The sequence below is a fragment of the Narcine bancroftii genome, chromosome 5 (genome assembly GCF_036971445.1).
Source record: "Narcine bancroftii isolate sNarBan1 chromosome 5, sNarBan1.hap1, whole genome shotgun sequence".
Lineage (NCBI taxonomy): Eukaryota > Metazoa > Chordata > Chondrichthyes > Torpediniformes > Narcinidae > Narcine > Narcine bancroftii.
The window spans coordinates 121869010-121894798 of record NC_091473.1 but is presented as its reverse complement, the minus strand read 5'-3'; the positions used below and the strand labels follow the sequence as shown (position 1 = coordinate 121894798).

General features: G+C 40.9%; 1 protein-coding gene and 1 long non-coding RNA gene across 4 annotated transcripts in view; one reads left to right on the top strand and one right to left on the bottom strand.

The window, feature by feature from the left end:
* Nucleotides 1-25789, top strand: part of LOC138763934 (MOB kinase activator 3C-like) — a 61280-nt gene that overhangs the window by 11012 nt on the left and 24479 nt on the right. The window contains exon 2 of the mRNA XM_069938948.1: nt 19948-20508. Within this exon, the coding sequence (XP_069795049.1) occupies nt 20091-20508 (418 nt within the window). The 5' untranslated portion in view covers nt 19948-20090. The remainder of the gene's footprint in view (nt 1-19947; nt 20509-25789) is intronic.
* Nucleotides 21890-25789, bottom strand: part of LOC138763935 (uncharacterized) — a 50146-nt gene continuing 46246 nt past the window's right edge. For 2 of the 3 annotated variants that reach the window (XR_011357909.1, XR_011357908.1), the window contains one exon: nt 21890-23069. This is a non-coding gene — a long non-coding RNA (uncharacterized lncRNA). The remainder of the gene's footprint in view (nt 23070-25789) is intronic. The other variant, XR_011357910.1, reaches the window with a different exon arrangement.

The following is a 25789-nucleotide window of genomic DNA, read 5'->3' as shown; positions in this document are numbered from 1 at the left end:
AATTACAGCCTCAATTCTCTTACTTCCCTCCATCTTAATTTTTAACTTCTCTAATTGAAACTGTCCATCCCTTTCAAACTTTTCCAAGTCCTATTTTCTTTGTCTTTCATAATCCTCCCTCTGTTTTTCAGCTTCCTCCAACTTATTTCCTCTATTTTTCAGCCTCTATCAGCCTCCATTTCTCTCTTCTTCCATCCTCAATTTCTCCAATTCCAATTGCAACTCTACAGATTTATTCTCTGGAAAATTTTCAACAAATTTTCCCTCATCAATATAATATTTGACTATAATCCTCTGTATTTGTATTTTCCTCATCTAACGCTTGACTTCAGTCAGTTCCTCTTTTCTCTTGCTCTGCAGCTCTGCGGGTGATGGTTGGGACAAAAATGTATCAACATCCAGTGCTGCTGTTTTTCTCCATACAAGCTTTAAATTAGTTTGAAATTAGCATAAATCACAAAAACTCCAATTTTCAATCCAGACCTACGAGCCCCCATAAGTTACGAGCCCAGAGGACCCCAAAACCCAGCAGCAATAGATATTCACCAAGACAAATAGTTACTTACACAAATGTTGCTTTTAATTATCTTTAAACATGAAAACAGAATCAAACTTTAACTTATCTTAACTAACCTAACTTAACCCCCTTCTAATTCTAAGTGCACGTGTGTATAATTTGTGTGTAAGTTCAGAAAGGTTCTTTGGTTCACAGTCCAATCTCACTTCTCATTCCTCCAAGTTCACTGGTTGCAGGCAATTCTTATACTGTGCACAGAATTTTACATTTATGAATTCCACCAGGCTTTGGTGCTTGAAAGGTAAATGGTTACTGCTCAGGAAGGTTCTTGTCGGTTTTCAGAGAGAGATTTGTGGTTCCAAGGCATCCACAACTGATGTACTTCTATCAGCCATTTCAGTGTCTTGCTGACAAAACTTGCCCTTTCAGGGTTCTCCAGATGATAACCTCTTTCTTTCAGCTCACCACAGTTCCCTTTTGTTTCTCTTATTCCAAGTGAAACACTAGACAGCCAGTCCTCTCCTCTTGCATGAACCACATGGGTTTTGACCAAGCTATCTTCAAAATGGGGCTTTCCATAAGCTTGCCAGCTTGTCTCCTGTTCCAGTCCCAGCTGCTCTTGCTGGCTGTAACACTGTGGAAGTGATCTCTGTCTCTGTCTCTGTCTCTCTCTCTCTTTCTGTGAGAGAAAGCCTGTTTGACTCTCTCTGCTTGCAAAACCACATCACCTTCTTTGAACAACAAGTTCTCTTCTAGACAAACTGCGGCTCCAACAAGACCTTTCATCTGTTGCCTTTTATAAACAACAATTCATTAGTGAAGTCTCTTGAGCACTCTCCAAAGCTCTTGCAAAAGCTGTGGAGTTGATAGGTCTAGCATGGGGCAGAGCTCCAGTATTTTAAATAAGATCTGTTTAAAGTGTTTGTATGTGACCTATTCTAACAAACATTTCCCAATTTATCTCCCAAAAAACATATCTATATACTCTGTGACACATTGCAGCCACAGTGTGCTGCATATGCATGAGCTCCATGAGGGCATGTCAATTGAATTGAGTACTAGCAGGGAGCAAACACTCTAGTTATTCAGCATGCAACAATGAATAAGTGGGGTTGTTAACTCGGCTTGCTACATTATGGGCACCAGTTTTTACTCCATCGAGGATGCCTACAAGAGATGGTGCATTAAGAAAGCAGCCTCTATCTTAAGGACTCCCACCACCCCGACCATGCCCTCTTCACTCTGCTACCATTGGGAAAAAGGTACAAGAGCCTGAAGACGAGAAGTCAAGTGGCACAAGGACAGCTTCTTCCCCACTGCCATCAGATTCCTGAATGATAAATGAACCAAAGACACAGCCTTATTTTGATTTTTTGTGCACTACTTTTATTTATTTTTGTAAGGTGTTTTATATAAATATTTGCACTCTGATGTTGCTAAAAAACAAGAAATTTTGTGACTTGTTCATGACATTAAATTCCGATTCTTATTCTGAAGCATAGCTGACATTGTATCTGCTCAGACTCTCAGGACGTGATCAAGGATTCTGTCTGAGCTGGTCGCTTTCTGAAGGTTCATTCTCCAGAAAGCTAATCTGACGTCACCAGGAGTGACCGCGGGGGCAGGACTGCATGAAATAGTTGAGGTGGATGTTGCTGCCCCACTGGCTCCTTGTTTGAAGTGAGCGTAGAACATAATGAGCTCTTGTTAGGCTTCTTTGATAATTATCTTTGTGTTGTTATGGACCCTGGACAATTTTATTTTCAGATCAGGGTCAAGACCACTGCTGTGAAGCACTGAAGTAGCGCTGGGAAAGCTGACAGCTACATGGGAACCGCTGAAACAGCGCTGGGAAACTAACAGCTGTCAGATGCATGAGAGCCATGCGCTGGAAGCTGGTGGGCTCTCAGAGAGCGCACACGCTGTTGTCAACCTCTCTCCACCAATCAGGAGAGCTGAAGGCAAGCACTAGGGCAGTGAAGAGCCCAGCGCTCTGAGTTTTGAACTGGTTGGCCAGTTGTTCGGAGGGTAGTCAGTCAGACAGTCATTCTGTGTATGTGTGATTACACTTCAACAAATGAGGTTGAGTTGCTTTGTTCATGGTTGCATACACTGCTGCCTGTAACTGTCTGTCAGTATGCTCACTCAGTAGCTTCAGTGGGAGAAAGGAGACTGTGCTACTTTGTCTGCCAGCATTGTTGTCCTGGCAGCAATTTGCACCACTCTGCTACCCAGAGTATCTGTGTGTGTCTGACCTGGGCTTCCCCAGTTCCCTTCCAAGAGGAGGACTTCATGTGACAGGATTCACTTGATGACTAAAGATAGGGTGTTTAGAGGGGAAGATTTGTGTGACAGAGGACACTTGTTAACCCTAAAGTGTGCTTCGGAGGAGTGAACCTTGTGTAGTGACAAGGAGGCCACTAGGTGAAGATTCCCATGTGAAGAAATCAAAGGTGGTGGTTGCCACATTTGAAACTCAGGAAAGTTGCAAGTCTACAATGATCATGGCCATCTCTCTCCACGCCCAACTAAAGACCAGTGAGGAAACCAAACGAAGAATCCCAAGCCTGGAGACCAAACTCTGTGAGCTGTTCCTTTTTGACTGACGGACTTGACGTGACTGACTTGAAGTTTTGTTTTGGGGTATTTTGAGCTTGGACTGTAATGGTCCGTGTATCCCCCCCCCCCCCCCACCCCCACCACATACACCTAATGTTGTTAATGTTTACCACCTCTGCTGCTGAATATCCAAGGTTAGCCTTTACTGCAGTATGCATGTCAAGGGGAACCATGGGTAAACGCTCGCACCACGTAGATGCATCGCCACTTGCTGTCAATGCTGCTTTCAAATATCGGTGAAAACGCTCAACAAAGCCATTGGCCTGTGGATGATAAGCCATGGTGAGAATGCAGGTAGTTCCCAGAAGATTAGTGAGAGGTTAGAACAATGTCGACTCGAACTGAGAACCTTGATCCATTGTAATAGTACCCAGAACATTGAAAGATGGAATCCAACAATGCATGACAGCAGCCCAAGCAACTGTCTCTGCAAAAATATCAGTGACAGGAATGGCCTCCTGCCACCTGATAGTCCGGTCCTCACATGTGAGCAGATAGGTATATCCCTGTGATGGTGGAAGCAGGCCTATCAAGACCAGATGCATGTACTGGAAATGGGAATCTGGAGTGTGTCTGGAGACTTTAGAGCATTGACCTAGCAAGCAAGTCCTTGCCCATAATCCAACATCCCATTTAATGTGAGGCCAGGTAAAATGTTCTGTAATCAGTTTGATCGATGAGATAGATTATGAAGAGACTTAAAAATCTCCCACCTCATTGCCACCGGCACAAAAGGGCTAAGTATTCCTGTGGAAAAATTGCAGACTAACGTCCCCCCCATTCATTAATGGACACACTTTGAAGATAGCTGGGTTGATCAGGATCGATGTGCCGTACATGAGCCATGGTGGTGAAATTTATGGCAGTATTTGTGTGTAAGGCATGCAAATGTAATGCCTGGACAGGATGTTGGCCACCCCATTTGCTTTTCCTTGGATGAGCCATAGGTAAGATGAAGTCTAAGTGACGTATCTCTCAGGGGCAACCTTTCCAAAAAGAGCAGAAATGTTTCACTACAAGATAGGTAGCTAAAAGTTCTTGACCAAACATATTATACCTTGCCTTAGCTGGTGATTGCTTGGCTGAAATAAAACACTAGTGGTTCCAATTGTTCACAGGCTCATTGTTCTAACAATGATCCACCAGCATTCTCAGATGCATCTGTGGTAGGAGAGAGTAAGGCTTGGGCTTTTGATGTACGGGCACTGTGGCATTCGCACGTGCAGTCTTCACATTGTTGGAAGAACACAAGGCATTGTCTCCCAAAGTCAATGGTCTTTTAGAAACGGACTTAGCAGATCCTTTTAGTTGTTCAGTAAGGGGTATTAGAGATGCTGCAGCATTTGGCAGGAATCGGCAATAGAAATTCATCATGCCTCAAAAACGATGCGACTGGCCACATGTAACAGGTGCAGGAAATTCTCGAATCTCGAATAAAAACACATTTATTGGGATTGATCACAATGCCAAACTCGTCAAACCTCTGAAATGAGTTAAGGTGGTGCTTCTGCTCCTCTTCATCCACTTACGACCAGAATAGAATAGATGTAAACCAGTTTTCAAACTGCCCTCCCAAACTCACTTTCCACCTTAAGCAATCCCTATGTCATCAGTGCTCTGTGATTAGTAAGGGATTGCTTAAGGTAGTATATGAGTGGGAAGGAAAGTTGAGAAACACTGCTTGAGAAAAATTGTCACTGACCCATTTCCTTTGGAGCTATGAAATCGTGCACATAACGAGTCAATTGGGTACAATTAAAACAATGGTTTTCAAACCTTTTTCTGTCCACTCACATACCACCTTAAGCAACCCTTACTAATCACAGAGCACCTATGGCCTAGGGGTTGCTTAAGGTGGAATATGAGTTTAGGGGGGCAGTTTGAAAACCACTGATGTAAACAAACAAAATCGAGGCTGGCAAGTACGTAGTCCAAAAACGGATAATCCTGACGCTCTCACTCTGCATCTGAGATCCATCATCCATATGCTGACTGCTTACCTAACCCACACATGCACGCTATTACTCCCGTGCGTTGCTTCAATTCCATCAGCAGTAGCGACTGGCACTGCTCCTGACGCAGATAAGTACACGGCCATGACACTCCTTCACTTTCATCAGATCAGAGAAGCAGAATTAATATTTCAGATTGAAAACTTCTGTGTTTTCAGCAATTTTGTTTTGCCTCCAATAAATTGTGTGGACAGAAAATTGCAAGGGGTTCCTGTATGCAATTATAATTCTCCCTCCCTCATTCTATCTTGACCTATGATTTCTCTGTCTCTCTCCATCTTTCCCAATTTCTTGTCTTCCTTCATCTTCTGCTCTTTCTTTCCCTCCCCATCTCACTTGTTCTCTCCGTTCATCTTTCTCCCCCTTCCCCCTTTCCACCTCTCTCCCCTCAATCCCCTCTGTCTCATTCTCTGCTCTCCCCCCCCCTCATCTCTGCTCTTTATCCATTTCTTTCTCACCTCTTTCCCACTACCCATTTATTTCTTAAAATAAGAAAAATAAAAATGTTCTGACAAACAAAAATGAGGATTCAATTAAAATGACCAAATGGAAAAAAATGCAAAGTTTACAGTCACTGGAGACTCAAGGGGGGTGAACCAAATAGGAGGATGAAAACTGAAATTCTCTCAGGGGAGATATACCACCATTCCTGTGGAAATCTCTTTGTCCTCCAGCACTTGCATTTCTCAGCAATCTTTCATTTAATTATTTTTTTTCCCACCAATTCAACTGAAAAAAATTTTAGTGTAGCCTCAGTTAATTTGGAATGCAATATGCCATAGTATATTCGGAGTAATTATTTTAAGACACATGAAAAGCAAAGTGCAAAATTTGGTTTTGTAGTTTTCATTTGTCACAATTGTTTTCTTGGTTGGTCCATATGATACCTGTATATCACATACACATAATCTGGGAAAGAGGTATCACAGTGGTGTCATAGGTGGACAGGGATGTAAAGAGAGCTTTTGGCATAAATCAAAGTATTGAGTATAAGAACTGGGATGTTATGGTAAAGTTGTAGAAGATATTGGTGAGGCCAAATTTGGAGGATTGGCTGCAGTTCTGGTCGATTTACTAGGATGTGGCCCGGACTCAGGAACTGAGTTACAGGGAAAGGTTAAATAGGTTAGGACTTTATTCCCTGGAGCATAAAGAATGAGGGGAGATTCGATGGAGATATTTAAAATTATGAGGGGGATAGAGAGAGTAAATGGTGGTAGCATTTTTACACTGAGGGTAGGTGAGATACAAATCAGAGGAGTAAAGTAGGTGAGAGGGGTAAAGTTTTGGGAGGAACTTCTTCACACAGAGTGGTAGGAGTGTGGAAACAACTACCAGCTGAAGTGGTGAATGTGGGCTCAATTTTAACATTTAAGAAAAATTTGACTAAGTGTTCCTCATATGTTATCCTTCTCATTCCTGGAATAACTCTGGTAAACCTCCTCTGTACCCTCTCCAACCTTTCTATATCTTTTCTAAGATATGGGGCCCAAAATTGCACACACTACTCCAAATGAGGTCTCACCTCTACTTCCTCAGGAGTTTGCGCAGGAGCTTGTAGAGTTGTTCAAGTGAACCGGTACGGACTTGAAGGCCCAACATGGCCTGTTTCCGTGCTGTAAACGGTTATATGGTTATAAACAATACAATAAACCCATTAAAAAATGTCATCACACAAGGAAAAATAAACAAGAAAAATGTGTCATCTACTTTTACACAATAGGTCAGTTCATTTCGTCTTCTCATTCTATCATTTTAGGGGGTGGAAGTCCGAGGCAAGCCCTCTCTGTTATGTTCCATGTACGGTTCCCAAATTTGTTCAAATAATGTGACTTTATTTTTTAAATTATATGTTATTTTTTCCAATAGAATACATTTATTCATTTCCATGTACCATTGCTGTACTCTCAGGCTCTCTTCTGATTTCCAAGTTGACATTATACATTTTTTTTGCTACAGCTAAGGCTATCATAATAAATCTTTTTTGCGCTTCATCTAGTTTGAGGCCTAATTCTTTACTTCTTATATTACTTAGAAGAAAGATCTCTGGATTTTTTGGTACGTTGCTTTAGGTAATTTTATTTAATATCTGATTTAGATCTACCCAAAAATTTTTCACTTTCCCACATGCCCAAATTGCATGTACTGTTGTTCTCATTTCCTTCTTACAGCGAAAACATCTATCTGATACTGTTGGATCCCATTTATTTAACTTTTGGGGCGAGATATATATATGCCTGTGTAACCAGTTATATTGTATCATGTGTAACCTCATATTTATTATATTTCACATAGTTCTGGAGCATATTTCATTTTTTATCTTTATGTTTAGATCTTGTTCCCACTTTTGATTGGGTTTATAGCTTATTTCATCATTTTCTTTCTCTTGCAGCTTAATGTACACGTTTGTTATAAATCTTTTAATTATCATTGTGTCTGTAATCACATATTCAAAGCTGCTTCCTTCTGTAATCTCAGTCTGCTTCCCAATTTGTCCTTCAAGTAGTGAAGCGATGCCAATGAATAATGCAGATTACACAAAGTTTAAAAAATAATCACCATTTAAATGGCAAACACAAGCAATCCGATACCTAGGTATTAGACTAGATAATAATCTAGGCCATCTATACAAATTAAATTATCAGCCATGAATGAAGAAATTACAAGATGACTTAGAACATTGGAAAGATTTACCACTAACACTGATAGGAAGGGTAAATTGCATTAAAATGAATATCTTCCCAAGGATACAATATCTATTTCAATCATTACCAATTCCCTTAACACAGATATTCTTCAATGAGCTAAAGAGAATAATAAGGAAATTCTTATGGAAAGGGGGGAAACCGAGGATATCACTATATAAACTGACAGAGAGGTACAGCCAAGGTGGTTTGCAGTTACCAAACGTTAAAAATTATTATAGAGCAGCACAATTAAGATATTTATCAGATTTTTATCAAACAAGGGAAAATCCAGCTTGGACCAAGATAGAGCTAGATAAAATAGGGGAGAAGGTACCAGAGCATATACTTTATAAGTGGGATGAAAAACTAGTGCAATATAGAAGTTCACCATTACTGCACCATCTGCTCAACATTTGGAAGAAGATTCACATAGAAAGGAAAAAAAAACAAATTACCAACTACCACAATTATTATTGTCGCAAAATCAACTAATCCCTTTCACAATAGATAACCTTTCCTTAAGAGAATGAGAGAGAAAAGGAATTAAAAGAATAGAAAATTGTTTTTTGGGAAATAATTTATTATCATTTGAACAAATGAAGTACAAATATGGAATAACTCATGGTACAATGTTTGCATTTTCTTTGGCTTGGCTTCGCGGACGAAGATTTATGGAGGGGGTAAAAAGTCCACGTCAGCTGCAGGCTCGTTTGTGGCTGACCAGTCCGATGCAGGACAGGCAGACACGATTGCAGCGGTTGCAAGGGAAAATTGGTTGGTTGGGGTTGGGTGTTGGGTTTTTCCTCCTTTGCCTTTTGTCAGTGAGGTGGGCTCTGCGGTCTTCTTCAAAGGAGGCTGCTGCCCGCCAAACTGTGAGGCGCCAAGATGCACGGTTTGAGGCGTTATCAGCCCACTGGCGGTGGTCAATGTGGCAGGCACCAAGAGATTTCTTTAGGCAGTCCTTGTACCTTTTCTTTGGTGCACCTCTGTCACGGTGGCCAGTGGAGAGCTCGCCATATAATACGATCTTGGGAAGGCGATGGTCCTCCATTCTGGAGACGTGACCCATCCAGCGCAGCTGGATCTTCAGCAGCGTGGACTCGATGCTGTCGACCTCTGCCATCTCGAGTACCTCGACGTTAGGGGTGTGAGCGCTCCAATGGATGTTGAGGATGGAGCGGAGACAACGCTGGTGGAAGCGTTCTAGGAGCCGTAGGTGGTGCCGGTAGAGGACCCATGATTCGGAGCCGAACAGGAGTGTGGGTATGACAACGGCTCTGTATACGCTTATCTTTGTGAGGTTTTTCAGTTGGTTGTTTTTCCAGACTCTTTTGTGTAGTCTTCCAAAGGCGCTATTTGCCTTGGCGAGTCTGTTGTCTATCTCATTGTCGATCCTTGCATCTGATGAAATGGTGCAGCCGAGATAGGTAAACTGGTTGACCGTTTTGAGTTTTGTGTGCCCGATGGAGATGTGGGGGGGCTGGTAGTCATTGTGGGGAGCTGGCTGATGGAGGACCTCAGTTTTCTTCAGGCTGACTTCCAGGCCAAACATTTTGGCAGTTTCCGCAAAGCAGGACGTCAAGCGCTGAAGAGCTGGCTCTGAATGGGCAACTAAAGCGGCATCATCTGCAAAGAGTAGTTCACGGACAAGTTTCTCTTGTGTCTTGGTGTGAGCTTGCAGGCGCCTCAGATTGAAGAGACTGCCATCCGTGCGGTACCGGATGTAAACAGCGTCTTCATTGTTGGGGTCTTTCATGGCTTGGTTCAGCCATGTTTGCATACCACCAACTGAAATCCAACAACATTTTGTTGAACCACTTCTGCACCCTTTCCAACACCTCTTCATCCTTCCTGTAAAGCAAAGACCAGAACTGCACAGAGGACTAACCAGTTTTTTACAGCTACAACATAACTTCCCTACTTGTACACTCAGTATTCTAACAGCACGATCCACTTGCACCTGAAGCTCTCTCTGTTCATCGATTCTCCTGCCCTTTACTGTATACCTCCAAAGTGCAACACCTCACACTTGCCTAGATTAAACCCAAATTGCCATATTACTAACTGATCCATATCCTGCTGTAACCTTTGACAACCTTCCTTACTATCCACACCACCACCAAGTTCTGCATTTTCTGAATATTGTACTTACTAATCAGCCCACTATATTTTCATACAAATCACTTATACACCCTTGGTATCCAGCACCTACGGGGATTGGTAGATGCTGCATAAGTGAGTTTTTCCAGTTGCTTGAGACTCCATCTAACAATGCCTAATGAATACACCTGGATTAAGAATAAACAGTTCAAAAGACAAAAATGCTATACTGTACTTACATTGAACAAACTTCTCTTGTATGAATATATAAACCTTAAAGAATTTTACTTTATTTTCAGTCACATTCTTTAAAAACATTTAACCGTTGCTGCATCTGTAAGTTCCCCCCTCTCCAGGGAGCTGCCCAAAAGATGAACAAGAACATTATAATTAACCCTCTTCCCCAAGTGTACAGATAAAGCATTACTCTTTGGCTTGGCTTCGCGGACGAAGATTTATGGAGGGGGTAAAAAAGTCCACGTCAGCTGCAGGCTCGTTTGTGGCTGACAAGTCCGATGCGGGACAGGCAGACACGATTGCAGCGGTTGCAGGGGAAAATTGGTTGGTTGGGGTTGGGTGTTGGGTTTTTCCTCCTTTGCCTTTTGTCAGTGAGGTGGGCTCTGCGGTCTTCTTCAAAGGAGGTTACTGCCCGCCAAACTGTGAGGCGCCAAGATGCACGGTTTGAGGCGTTATTAGCCCACTGGCGGTGGTCAATGTGGCAGGCACCAAGAGATTTCTTTAGGCAGTCCTTGTACCTTTTCTTTGGTGCACCTCTGTCACGGTGGCCAGTGGAGAGCTCGCCATATAACACGATCTTGGGAAGGCGATGGTCCTCCATTCTGGAGACGTGACCCATCCAGCGCAGCATTACTAAAATACTTAATAATATATAATAATATACTAATAAATATAAAGACAATTACTAAGCAGGAATAAGGAGACACTTTAAGAGAGTCACCCCAAGGGCAAGTGGCATCAACCAGCTGTTCATCCTGGCCGATGCCATTGCTGTTTCGCACAACTTTATTCGAACAACTCCTAAGAGCATAGCACAACCAAGGCTGCATTTGTTCTCTCGTCTTCACCAAAGGTTTACGTGTCACTTCAGAGAACATTTACTTTTACAATTTTAAACTTTCATCTAATTTATTATTTATATCATATCTATTTATTTATTTATATATTATTTTCCTTGATTCTTTTGCCAATTGCTTGAATTCTGTATAACAGGGATTTTACTGTTAATATATCACAAATAACACTAATCATTGTGGAACAGCACAGGTCACAGACCACCAGTCAGAATAACAACCCTCCACTCCTACCCTCCTTCTCTGGCCAAGCTAATTGTAAATCCATACTATCATGTCTCCATTGATCCCAACTTTGGGATCAATCTAGCATGAGAGACTTTGTTGAAAGCAAAATAAAATTCACGTTCACAAACCTATAGCCCTCAATCATCTTCATAACCCCTTCAAAATTTTCATTCAAGTTTGTAAGACATAATCTCTCCCCTCACCCCATATAAAACCATGTTGTCTCTCCCTAATAGTCTATGCTTTTTCAGTTGTGATTTGGATTTTGCCCCACAATTTCATCAAAATTGATGTAAGGCTAATGATTTCCTGATTTGTCCCTATTGCTCTTGTTATGGGGTATATTATATTTTATAAAAATATGTCTTTAAAAGGAATAGATTGTGGGGGTTTAGTGTAGGTCACTTCACAAACTGATAGTTACAAAATATATCTCATTTCAAATACCAGAGCTTTGCTCAAACCAGACATCCAGGCTCCGAGTGCGTTTGCAACGATAATGAAACGACTTTGGAAGAAATTTTAAAAAGCAGGTGTAAATAAACAGTCCAGGCTCAAAGCGCTGATAAAGATCATTCAAGGATAGGGTTAGCCCTGCAAGAAATTCTGGTTTTTACATGGAGAGAGAAGGAATCAAAACCAAATAGGATTTCTCTTTGAGGGAGAGAGAGAGAGTTCGACAATTCTACAGTGGCTTTGAGGCTGCAGCATGGCAAGCTGGCAAGCTTGTTGAAGACCCAATTTTGAAGACTGGTTGTGAGTTCTGAGTTCAGCCTGTTGAAAACCCTTGTGGTCCTTACAAGTGGAAATGGCTGGCTAAAGTGTTTCTCTTGAAATAAGGGAAACAAAAAGAACTCTGTGGTGACCTGGAAGAAGAGGTTATCATCTGGAAAACCGACAATGGGGGACATTTCTTTGGTAAGACTGTTAAGGGCCCAGAGGACCCCAAAACCCAGCAGCAATAGATATTCACCAAAACAAATGGTTACTTAAACAAAAGTTGCTTTTAGTTAACACTATTAACTTAACTAACCTAACTTAACCCCCTTCTAATTCTAAGTGCACGTGTATGTAATGTGTGTGTAAGTTTAGAAAAGTTATTTGATTCACAGTCCAATCTCACTTCTCATTCCTCCAAGTTTACTGGTGGCAGGCAATTCTTATACTGTGCACAGAATTTAACATTTGTGAAGTTCACCAGGCTTTGGTGCTTGAAAGGTAAATGCTTACCGCTCAGGAACATTCTTGTTGGTTTTCAGAAAGTGATTTGTTGTTCCTGGACACAAACTGATCCCTTTTAATCAGCCACTTCACTGTCTTTCAGAAGAAATTTGCCCCTTCAGGGTTTTCCAGATGATATCCTCTTTCTTTCAGGTCACCACAGAATTCCTTTTTTGTTTCTCTTATTTCAGATGAAACATTAGTCAGCCAGTCCTGTCCTCTTGCATGATCCACAAGGGCTTTGACCAGGCTGAACTAAGCACTCACAACCTGTCTTCCATATAGGGTTTATCCACAAGCTTTCCAGCTTGTCCTGTTCCAATCCCATCTGCTGCTGCTGACTGTAGCACAGCAGATCTGATCTCTCTCTCTCTCTCTCTCTCTGAGAAAAAGCCTGTTTGACTCTCTCTGCTTGAAAAACCACATGACCCTCTTAGAACAGCAAGCTGCAATCCAAACTGCCTGTGGCTCTGAACTACTCCTCCGATCTCTTTCATCTGGTGCTTTTCAAAACAACAATCCATTAGTGAAGTCTCTTGGGCACTCCCCAAAGTTTTTGCAAAGATCCCCAGGAGCTGCCCTCTCTGGCTTGAGCAGTGCTCCAGTATTTTAAATGAGATCTGTTTTGAAGTGTTTGTATGTAACCTACACTAAAAAAAAACCTGCCCCAATTAATCTCCCAAAAACATATCTATAATCTGTCACAAGACACTGAAGTGGCTGATCAGAGAGAATCAGTTTGTGTGTGTCCAACGAGAAACAAATCTCTCTCTGAAATCAAAAAGTACCTTCCTGAGTGGTAACCATTTACCTTTAAGCACCAGATCCTGGTGAAAATTCATAAATGTTAAATTCTGTGCCCAGTATAAGAATTGCCTGATACTGGTGAACTTGGAGAAGTGAGAAGTGAATAACTGGACTATTAAAGCAAGGAACATTCTTAAACATATACATTATACATACATGTGTGCTTTGAATTAGAAGGGAGTTAAGTTAAAGTTCAATCCTGTTTTTATGTTTAAAGAAAATTAAAAGCAACTTTAAGTAACATTTGTCTTGGTGAATTTCTATTGTTGCTGGGTTTTGGGGTCCCCTGGGTCCGTAACACTCTCCTTGAACAGAGAGACAGCATTGGCTGTTTTTCAGTTCTGTGGCTAAAAAGGATACAAAGATCTATTTCAAGGCCCCAGCAGTCTCCTCTTTCTCCTTCCTCAATAAGTTGGGATAGATCCTATTAAGCCCTAGGGGCTTGCCTTAATGATTTTCAGGAGACTCGACAGTTCCTCCTTCCTTCCAACATAGCCAAGAATATCAGCAACCTCTTCTTTGATCTTGCTGTCCTCCGAGTTCTTCTCTTTGATGAATTCACATGTAAAGTGCATGTTTTGGATCTTGTCAACTTCCTCTGCCTTAAAGCATAAATTCTCATCTTTATCCTTGAGAAGTCCTACACTCTTCTGAAAGCTGTGAGAACTTGCAGCTTATCAGTGGAGCACATTGTACTGAAAATAAGATTGATTGTAGTGCAGTGTTTCATAGGGAAGCCCAATAACATTGTCCTAAGAACCTTGCAGTTGACGGTTTTACTCTTCATGTGACTTTCACATATTATATAAAGATAACTTTAAGCTGTTCTAACATCAAAAGTAAAATAGTTTGGAGGAACTTCTAATCCATTGTTTCCCCCGTGTGAGGAACAACACAAGAGAGTATCAGTATAATTTTAAATGCAAGATAATTAGCAATAAATTTAATTGGAAGTATAGAAAAATCTCTTTTTTAAATTTACAGCACAATGGAAGCCAATTCCAGCCATTTAAACCCATGTCCAGGACACCAATAGTTTCAATTTGTTTTTCTTTTAATTACAGTTAAATAGTTTAGTTAAAGTGTTATATAGTTATATAATTTTAGTTTATAAAGCCATGATGACCCTTCACTATAGTTGAAAAAACTTAGTTAGTTAGTGTGGCTACTCAGCTCCAGGAAGACATACAGGCCGAGCTGTGCGACAATGGGTCACTGCAGGAACTAGGCTGGAGAAAGTGCGGTAAGTAAGCAGAGATTCCTGCTAGGCTGAGAGCAAACTCCTGCCACCTGGCTCTCCCATCCATCCTGTTGGCTAATGTCTGTTCCCTGGTGAATAAAATGGACGACATCCGACTCCAGAGTGGGAGTACAGGGACTGCTATGCTCCAGTCTTCACTGAAACATGGCTTAGCTACAGGGTTCCAGATGCCACCATTCAGCTGGATGGGCTCACCTTATTTTGGGATGACAGAGATGCTGCTCGATGTGAAAAAGCCTGTGGTGGTGGCCTGTGCCATCAACATGGAATGGTGTAAAGATTTGGTACGATGCTGATGGAATTTGTTACTGTCAGATGCAGACTATTTTATCTACTATGGGAATTCTCCACTGTCCTCATAGGTATGTACATCACCCCCAGCATGAATGCTAAGGAAGCGATCTGGGAACTGTATGAGGCATAAACGAACTGGAGACCACACACCCTGATGGATTGATCATTATCACTGGGGATTTCAACCAGGTGAACCTCAAGTCAGAGCAACCTAATTTCTACCTGTATGTGGACTTTGCTGCAAGAGGGGCGAACACTTTGGACCTTGTGCACACAAGCATCTCTGACACATATTGGGTGGAGCCTCGACCCCCACCTCAGATACTCAGACCACATCTCTGTAATGCTAATCCCAACATGCAGATCCCTCACTAGATGCTACAGGCCAGTCCTGAAGGAGGTTAAAATCTGCCCAGCAGGGGCCATTCACAAGCTTCAAGACTGCTTTGAGCTCCCTGACTGACACGTTCAAGGAAGCATTAACCATTCTTGACTGCATAAATCTGGAGGAGTATATGGCATCAGTGACCAGGTAGCATTTCATCAGATGCAAGGATCAACAACGAGATAGACAACAGACTCGCCAAGGCAAATAGCGCCTTTGGAAGACTACACAAAAGAGTCTGGAAAAACAACCAACTGAAAAACCTCTCAAAGATAAGCGTATACAGAGCCGTTGTCATACCCACACTCCTGTTCGTCTGCGAATCATGGGTCCTCTACCGGCATCACCTACGGCTCCTAGAACGCTTCCACCAGCGTTGTCTCCACTCCATCCTCAACATTCATTGGAGCGACTTCATCCCTAACATCGAAGTACTCGAGATGGCAGAGGCCGACAGCATCTAGTCCACGCTGCTGAAGATCCAGCTGCGCTGGGTGGTCACGTCTCCAGAATGGAGGACCATCGCCTTCCCAAGATCGTATTATACGGCAAGCTCTCCACTGGCCACCATGACAGAGGTGCACCAAATAAGAGGTACAAGGACTGCCTAAAGAAATCTCTTGGTGCCTGCCACATTGACCACCGCCAGTGGGCTGATATCGCCTCAAACCGTACATCTTGGCGCCTCACAGTTCGGCGGGCAGCCACCTCCTTTGAAGAAGACTGCAGAGCCCACCTCACTGACAAAAGGCAAAGGAGGAAAAACCCAACACCCAACCCCAACCAACCAATTTTCCCCTGCAGCCGCTGCAACCGTGTCTGCCTGTCCCTCATCGGACTTGTCAGCCACAAACGAGCCTGCAGCTGACGTGGACATTTACCCCCTCCATAAATCTTTGTCCGCGAAGCCAAGCCAAAGAAAAAAGAACATTAGTAAGTGAACTGACAATATCACTGCACCCAAGTCCATTACTACTCATTCTAATCAGAAACCATGGATGACTGCGGAGCTACAGTGCTGTTCAGAAACCAAGACACGACCTTCAGAGCGGGTGACAAGGCAGCCCTAGCAATTGCAAGAGCCAAGCTGTCTAAGGTAATCAGGAAGGCAAAGCATGCGCAAGCCCAACACATTCACAGTCACTTCCTGAGCAGCAAGGACGCATGATGCATGTGGAAGGGATCCAAGATATCACTAACCACAAGACTACACTATTTGCATGTGCTGGTGATGCCTCCCTCCCAGATGAACTGAACAACTTCTAAGCACGGTTTAAAGTGAAAAAAGATGTGGCAGCGGAGAAAACCACTCCTCCAAACGATCAGGTGCTGTGCCTTACAGTGGCCGACGTTAAGAGAGAACTAGGCAAAGGAAACCCAAGGAAAGCTGCAGGATATTATAACATTCCCGGCAGAGTGCTCAGGGGTTGTACGACTCAGCTAGCCGATGCTCCACTGACATCTTTCACATCTCCCTGAGTAGTGCTGTGGTCCCAACGTGCTTCAAAGCTGCCACCACTGTCCCTGTGCCAAAGAAGTCATCTGTGTCCTGCTTTAACCGTCATGTTGCACTCATGTCCACAGTCATGAAGGACTTCGAGAGGCTCGTCATGGAGCACATCAAAAACCTGCTGCTCCCCTCACTGGACTCACTGCATTTTGCTTATAGATCCAACCCTCCATGGCTGATGCTATCGCCACCACTCTATATCTAGTCCTCAACAACGTGGAAAATAAAGACTCATGCTGTTTATTGACATCAGTTCTGCATTCAACATGATCATACTGTTATGAGCCCCCACGACTCCAAAACCCAGCAGCAACAGAAATTCACCAAGACAATGGTTACTTAAACAAAAAACGTTTTTAATTTTCTTCAGACATAGTAATAAGATCAATATTTAACTTATTAAGATTAATACTTAATACTCTTCTAATTTTAAGTGCACACGAATGTAATGTGTATGTGTTCAGGAAAGTTCTTTATTTCACTGTCCAATCATTCACTTTTCATTTGTCCAAGTTCAATGGTATCAGGCAATTTCTGTACAGAATTTAGCATTTATGATCTTCACCAGGCTTTGATGCTTTAACTTAAATTGTAACCACACAGGAAGGTCTTTGTTGGTTTCAGAGAGGGATATTTGTTGTTCAATGGACACACACACACACAAACTGATCTCCTTCAATCAGCCACTTCAGTGTCTTGCCGAAGAAATTTGCCCTTTCGTGGGTTTTTCCGAAAGATAACCTCTTCTTCCAGGTTACCACAAAGAGTTCTTCTTTTTCCCCTTTTTCAAGAGAAACACAATAACCAGCCAAAGTTTTTGTAATTGACTACAGAGGTTTATAATAGGCTGAATTCGGAACTCAAAATCCATCTTGAAATGAGGTCTTGCAGCAGGTCTTCAAACTTGTAGACTTCAACACCAACTGCTGCAGTAAACTGACCTTCTCTCTCCCCAAAGAATGGCATATTTTTTTCTCTTTGTTAGAACAGCAGACTTCAACCAGAAATTTGAATCGCTGGCACCAGTTTAGCAATAAAAGGTTAATCAGTCTCTGAGCCTGGACATCTGTTCAAACATGTTGTTCCTTTAAATACAATAGACCATTTCAATTCTACATCAGTCCAATTTAACACCTACTTGTGAAGTCTTCTCAGGCACTCTTCATGGTTTTTGTATAGTCAATGGCAGACATGGAGTCCATACTTAGGCTTAGCTCTTGAATTTTAAATGAGATGTCTTTCTGTGAAATGTTAATGCTTCTTGTAGAATGTGAACTAATACCTAAACCCCCCTCCCCCCACAATCTAACCCCTTAAGATATATTTTATTCCATAATTGTATTAATTTATTCCATAACAATACCTCAGTACCTGATAAGAGCGTTGGGCCTGCAGGGTCTAAACACCACCCTCTGCAATGGATTCTCAACTTCCTGATGGGGAGACCACAGGCAGTCCAGATCAGAAACACCACCTCCAAGACCATCTCACTGAGCACGGGGCCCCCAGGGCTGCGTGCTCTGTCCACTGCTGTTCACTCTGCTGACCCACAACTGTCCAGCCAAATCACATCATGAAGTTTGCTGACGACACGACAGTGGTGGGCCTTAATAGTAAGAACGAGGAGGCAACATACAGAGACAAAGTGCAGACACTAAAAAACTGATACAGAGCAAACAACTTGTAACTGAAGATTAAAAAAAACAAAAGAGATGGTTGTCGACTTTAGGAGGGCCCATTGATGGCTCCACTGTTGAGGCCATCAAGAGTATCAAGTTCCTCAGAGTGCACCTGGTGGAGAATCTCTCCTGATCCCTTAACACCAGCTCCATAGCCAAGAAAGCCCAGCAGCGCTTCTACTTCCTGTGAAGGCTGAGGAAAGTTCATCTCCCACCTTCCCTCCTCACTAGGGAAGCACTGCTGGGCTTTCTTGGCTATGGAGCTGGTGTTAAGGGATCAGGAGAGATTCTCCACCAGGTGCACTCTGAGGAACTTGATACTCTTGATGACCTCAACAGTGGAGCCATCAATGGGCCCTCCTAAAGTCGACAACCATCTCTTTTGTTTTTTTTTAATCTTCAGATACATGTTGTTTGTTCTGCATCAGTGTTTTAGTGTCTGCACTTTGTCTCTGTATGCTGCCTCCTAGTTCTTACTATTAAGGCCCACCACTGTCGTGTCGTCAGTGGTTGTATTGAGAGCATCCTGTGCAACTTATCTCTGCCTGGTTTAGAAGCTCGGACCACAAAACCCTGCAGGGGATAGTGAAGTCAGCAGAAAAGACCATGGGGGAACCTCTTCCTAGCATCTACCACACTAGATGCAGGCAGAAAGCAATAAACATTGTGAAAGACTCCACACATCCCTCATGTAAAGTGTTTTCCCTTCTGCCATCTGGCAGGAGAGGCCATAGCACTCGGGACCTTATGTCCAGAGTGGGAAACAGCTTTTTCCACCAAGCCATCAGGCTCCTGAACTCCAAGTACAGATGCGGACGGTGTACCTTGGACTTTCAGTGTATACGCCTTAGTACCTTAATATTTTAATGTGTTAACTGCTTTCCTAACTTACATCTATGTAAAAATGGTCCTGGAGAAATGCTATCTTGACTTTATCATGAGAGCGTGGTATGAACAAGAAATAAAGTGTCTTGATGTTGCCCAATTACACCCAAATTATCCTACAATGCTATACGACTTGGAGGGTAGGAGGACACCAAAGCATCTAAGGAAAACTCACACAGGCATGGGGAGAACGTACAAACTTATTACAGACAGCGCCGGATTCGAACTCGGGTTACTGGCGCTGTAATAGCATTGTACTAACTGCAGCGCTAGCTGTGGCGCTTGCCATGCTGCCTTATTCTTGAACCAACATTTGTGGAGAATTTGCATCAGTGGGTAGTTGAAAGAAAGTATTGATGCATTTTAAGGTTTACTTTTATGACAGTTGTGTCATCTTTATTTCAATGAAGGGTGACATGCTGATAGAGGGAGGAAGTTTGTGCATAAATGTCAGTGGGAGCTGGTTTGACTGTCTTGCTTCTTTCTCTGATGTATAATTTATGTAATCCATGGATCATTTTTTCAATGCACCTCATAGAATTTAATATTTCAGTTCAGGATTATACTATTGCCATGATGTAAGAGAAACTTTAATGCAAGTTATTCAAACTTGCCTTTTGAAAAATAAGTCTGACTTTCACTTTCTTACAGAAGGTTTGCCGCATCAAGCTTTAGAGAATGAACTGAGTAAGGTCTTCAAACACCCACCTGTCAACATTATCGAAACAAGTAAACTATTTCTATGTTGAATCGTGCTTAAGGAAGAAGCGTTCCTTTCTGCACCTCCATGAAAAATGGCTCTTTGTCTGAAGCAAGTTTTCAATAAAGACAGGACATTTCGACCCCGGAAGAAGTTTGAACCAGGAACCCAACGCTTTGAGTTGTATAAGAAAGCTCAGGCTTCACTTAAATCTGGTGTTGATCTCAAGACTGTGGTCCAACTTCCTGTGGGTGAAAACCTCAATGACTGGATTGCAGTCAACACTGTAGACTTCTTCAATCGAATCAACCTTATCTATGGTACTATTTGTGAGTATTGCACTGCAAGGAGCTGTCCTATTATGTCAGGAGGACTGAAATATGAATACAGGTGGCAGGACGAACACAAGTATAAGAGACCTACCAAAGTGACTGCTCCACAGTATATGAATTTGCTCATGGACTGGATTGAAACCCTGATCAATGATGAGGAGAACTTCCCCACCAGAGTTGGTAAGACATCTGATAGGAAAAAAACCCAGTATATGAATAAGAGTAAGGCACTGTGAGCGAAATAAAAACACAACGCTGGAGAAACTCAGCAGGCCAAGCAATGTACTTTATATACCAAAGATAAAGATAACCAATGCTTTGGACTTGAGCCCTTTATCAAAGTATGAACAAAAGGTAGACAGGCACCAGAATAAAATAGTGGTGGGGAGGGGCAGGGGAAGGAGCACAGGCCCACAGGCAGGAGGTAATAGGTGAATAAAGGAAGGAAGGCATACCAGCAAACAAGGGGAGGGAGGATGGCTCTGTAAATGGAGTGGGAAGGGGAAGAGAGCTGGAGGAAAGAACCTCTTTCCTCCAGGGAGGGATGGGGGAGAATGGAGAGGGGGGCTAGTAGAAACCAAAGTCGATGGCTCAAGCCCAAACCAGTTGGTTTTATATCTTTCTTTATCTTTGCTTTATACATTCTTTGACCTGCTGAATTTCTCCAGCATTGTGTTTTTACTTGATAAGGTTTAATTTTGTTATGACAGAATCATGTGCTGAATGGAAAATATTTTAATGTTCCTGAAATAGCAGTGCTTCTTTGAAGTTAATGTTGCCTTTTAGAATCAAAAATTTAATATATTGATGGAAGATTTAGCATGTGGAGAGCACCGAAGTCCCTCTTCGCCCAAAGATTGAAAATGCTAATCCAACACCTTTAAATTGACGACTAGTAGCCTCTAGCCAAAATCTACACATTTTAAAACAGAATTTTGGCTAAAAAGAATCAGAAGGTTCCCCCAAAAAGGTTGAAGTCAGCTATGAACCTATTGACTCATGATTGCTTTCAACAGCGTAGTGAGCTGCAGCGGAGACACAGGCAACTGCAGATGCTGGAATCTGAAGCCAAACTCAGTCTGTCAAAACCCAATGCTTCTTGTCCCGCAGAGTTCCTCCAGTTGCGTTTAGCTGCAGGGGACATCAATTTGGTACCTCCAACTTGTTGAGTAGATATTAATAAAGCAATAAGATGGAAGCTGTTTGGCTTTCCAATTACCACGTTGGGCAGACTAATCTACAATGTTTTTCTCATTGGCAAAGTCAACTTGGAGTGCAGTCATGCTGAATAATATTCCATTGTTAATTCTGAGGTCTAAAATGAGTGATCGCAAACCAGATCAGAGGGATTAATGAAAAACCGCCACTTCTGCTGGACTTGCTTATCACCTTTCATTTTCCAGCAGATGATTTTTAACTCTTTTGTGTCGAGAACCATGGGTGTAATGCTGCAAATAGACAACTCATCAGAAAGGAGACTGGTTAAAAAAATAACAAATTACCAGATAAACTCCATGGGCTTGACCCAAAACATTGACCATTACTTTGCCTCTGCAGAAGCTGCTTGACCCATTGAGTTTTATTGGAAAGATTTGCAGCTACAATATGAAGGCAAGATACAGGGAGGATCATTTGTGAGCTGACTTTATTCTGCATTGTAAATATTGGCAGCTTTCTTTCAAGCCATGTATGTCACTCTGCTAGGATCAGCCCTGAAGCAAAATTCTGAATTGGGTAACAGTCAAGTTATGGCAAATTAAGCAACTGGTTCCTGCAAAGATGTGGAATCTGATGAATGTGAAAAATACTAATATCAGTAAAATGGCATGTGTTCCTAATAAATAGACAGAAATATTATCAATTTCCCGAATTATTTCATGACATAAAATTTGCAATGCATGCAGAATTTAAACAAGAGTAATTAGCTCGTTCTTGATACATTCATTCTCAACGGGGGCCCACATCACTTTTAAGGGAGACCACAGACCAAAATCATAAAATATTTTTTATATTTCTAATGTAGTCAAGAAGTATGGAAGAAACCAATTCAACGTGACAGCTTCACAAGGGGGGGGGGGGGGGGGGGGTGCCATAAACTTTGAGTAGAGTCCTAAGGGAGCCATAGCCAAAAAAAAGGTTGAGGATTGCTGATTTAGAAAATCATTCTGGAGTCTGATGGCAGAAAATAGCCAGATACTGATTATTTGAGAATCATGGATATTTAGCTGCTGGAGCAAATTTGTTTATAGAATATGTTAGCTGTTTTTTGAGGGGGAGAAATTGAATCCCAGATGTTGAATATTCCAAAAATAACCTATAAAAAGTGTATTTGTAAATGGATAATTTAATAACCAAAAATTACGAAACTCTGAAAACTCTTTCCAAATTATCATTATATTCATGGCAGTTAACCAGGAAAAAGAATAATTTTATGTTTTAAGCTGTGAGGATTGCCATAAACCAATTAAACATCTAAAGAGATTTTGAATACATAATTAATAAAATGGCAAATCTACTTAAAAGATATGGTCAAAGCTATAGTCTAACATTGCTATTGGAGAAATTACTGGGAAAAATATATGTACATAGAGAGCCAGGGAACAATTAAGGATAATCAATGTGGTCTTCCACCACGACAAATGGCCAAACCTCTTCTTTCTTTAAATTATCGCGTTCAACTCATCAAGGTTGTTTTCTGTCGCCAGCTCTATTTGCATTGGTCGTCGAACCATTAGCTCAAGCTATTAGACAGAATGAGAATATTAGAGGTATAAAGATAGTAAATGATGAATATAAGATTAATCTATCTGTGGATGATGTTTTGATATATTTAACTAATCCGGAACTATCTTTAATTTACTTGCAAGATTGTTTAGAACAATATGGTAAATTATCAGGATACAAAGTGAACTGGGATAAAAGTGAAATATTACCAAGTTCTGAAGGAAATTACGACCAGTGCAGACAAATTACTAAACTTCGTTGGACTGATAAAATTAAGTATTTAGGGAAAATGATTGATGTAAATATTCAATCATTGTATAATTTAAATTATGTACCATTAATGAGAAAGAAAAAAGCTGATTTGATTAAATGGAAAGATTTACCTTTGTCATTAATAGGTCAAGTAAACTGTATTAAGATGAAGATCTTTCCATGAATTCAGTATCTTTTTCAATCGATTCCTTGTTCTCTTTCAAAATCTTTTTTTTCAAGATTTAAATAAAGTAGTCCGAGAATTTTTATGGAAGGGGAAACTAGCAAGAGTAGTGATGCATAAATTGATTTGGAAGTATGCTTTGGGAGGTTTGCAATTAGCCATTTTCAAATTATTATGAAGCAACTCAATTAAGATTTTTTAATCGTATGTTAGATGTTTCATGTCCCCCTAGTTGGGTCAGGGTAGAATTGGCTGGTGTACTGGAATCTTGTCCACATCAATTTGTATTTAAATGGAATTCTGTTTTATTACAGAGATATAATGTACCAGTTTTGAAACACTTATTAGGGATTTGGACCAAAAGGAATTTATTAATAGGCTCAAAAGGTACAATATCGGTTCAAGCCCCAATATATCAAAATAAATTAATTTCTTTTTCATGGAATAATAGATTTTTAGGAAATTGGCAGATCAAAGGAATAAAGTTATTGCAGAATTGTTTTGAAGAGGGTAAATTTTTATCATTTAATCAACTTAGAGAGAATTTTTGGGATTTCAGGGAATTCTTTGTTTGTTTATTATCAAATTAGAGCCCGAGTGAAAGTTAATTTTAGAAGAGAAATGAAAATTCCCAAGTTGTGGGAGGGGGAAACTAGTGGAATGGTTTGTGTGAACCGGCATGGACTCAAAAGGCCGATATGGCCTGTTTCCATGCTGTAAAGTTTCATATGGTTAACGAAATTTGAGTTCATGATTTCTCATTTTTCAGATAAGGGTTTTATTTCAGAGATGTATGCGTTGTTACAAGATACTATGGATAAAATAAATTTAGATTAATCCAGGATTAAATGGGAAAATGATTTAACTTGTGATATCGATCAGGCCGGCTGGGAGATGAAGTGTTTTGAGGGTGTGAAAAAATTGTTTAATGTAAGATACAGTATATTTTGCATCAGTAATATTTAACCCCTGAGAAATTGAGAAAATATGGATTTAGTAATTCAGAGTTGTGTTTTAGAAGTGGATCAGGTATTGGAACTTTTTTACATTCTGCTTGGCTTTGTGATAAAGTTCAATCATTTTGGTATAAAATTAGGGAATTTCTTCAAATTTGTTTAAAATTCAATTTTTATTAGATCCCAAAAAAATTTTGTTGGGTTATATTGTTCCATTTATGGACTTGGCATTAAATAAGTTTCAGACAGCATTTTTGCATTTAGCATTGGCGGTAACGTGTAAATGTGTTGCGACTTTCTGGAAAGACGAAGTCGAGATAAGTGTAAATCGTTGGCATAATGAGTTGAGGTCCTGTATTTATATGGAAAAAATAACATATAATTTGCATGATGATTATGATTTTTTTTGTTAAGATGTGGTCGCCTTATTTGAAATGTATGAATTTAATAATATCTTAAACTGTGGTATGTATTTTCTTTAATGCTTCCCTTGTGGAGTTTGTTGAGGGTGGGGGGAGGGGGTGGGATAGTTGTAGTTTTAATCTTTATATTATGGATTTTGTAAAAGTTTTTTGTTTGGAAAATATTAAATAAAGCTTTTTTTTAAATGTGATCTTCCACCACAGAATGACTTTGATGAGATGGTAAAACAGGCTGAGAAATAATGGATGGAACTTAATCCCAAAAAAATGTAGGCTGATGCATTTGGGGAGGCCTCATATGGCTTGGAAGTACTAAGGAACAGATGGTGCTTGATATACATGTGTTTTTTTAATTTTTTTAAATTTTTCACACTATGAACCATATTAACCGAAATACACACAAACATTTCCGTCTTGAATATACACAGTGTCATTTTCTCCCCTTTTCCCCCTTCCCTTCCCTCCCTCCTTCACCCCCCTCCCTACCCACTAAACGTTCAACATATACAATATAATAAACCCATTAAACAATGTCATCACACAATGAAGATAAACAAGAAAATTGTGTCATCTACTTTTACACACTGGGTCAGTTCATTTCATCTTCTTCTCATTCTGTCATTTTAGGGGGTGGAGGTCCGTAGTAGGCCCTCTCTGTTGTATTCCATGTATGGTTCCCAAATTTGTTTGAATACTGTGATGTTATTTCTTAAATTATGTTATTTTTTTCAATGGAATACATTTATTCAGTTCTATGTACCATTGCTGTACTCTCAGACTCTCTTCTGATTTCCAAGTTGACATTATACAGCTAAGGCTATCATAATAAATCTTTTTTGTGCTTCATCCAAATCGAGGCTTAGTTCTTTACTTCTTATATTACTTAGAAGAAAGATCTCTGGATTTTTTGGTATGTTGCTTTT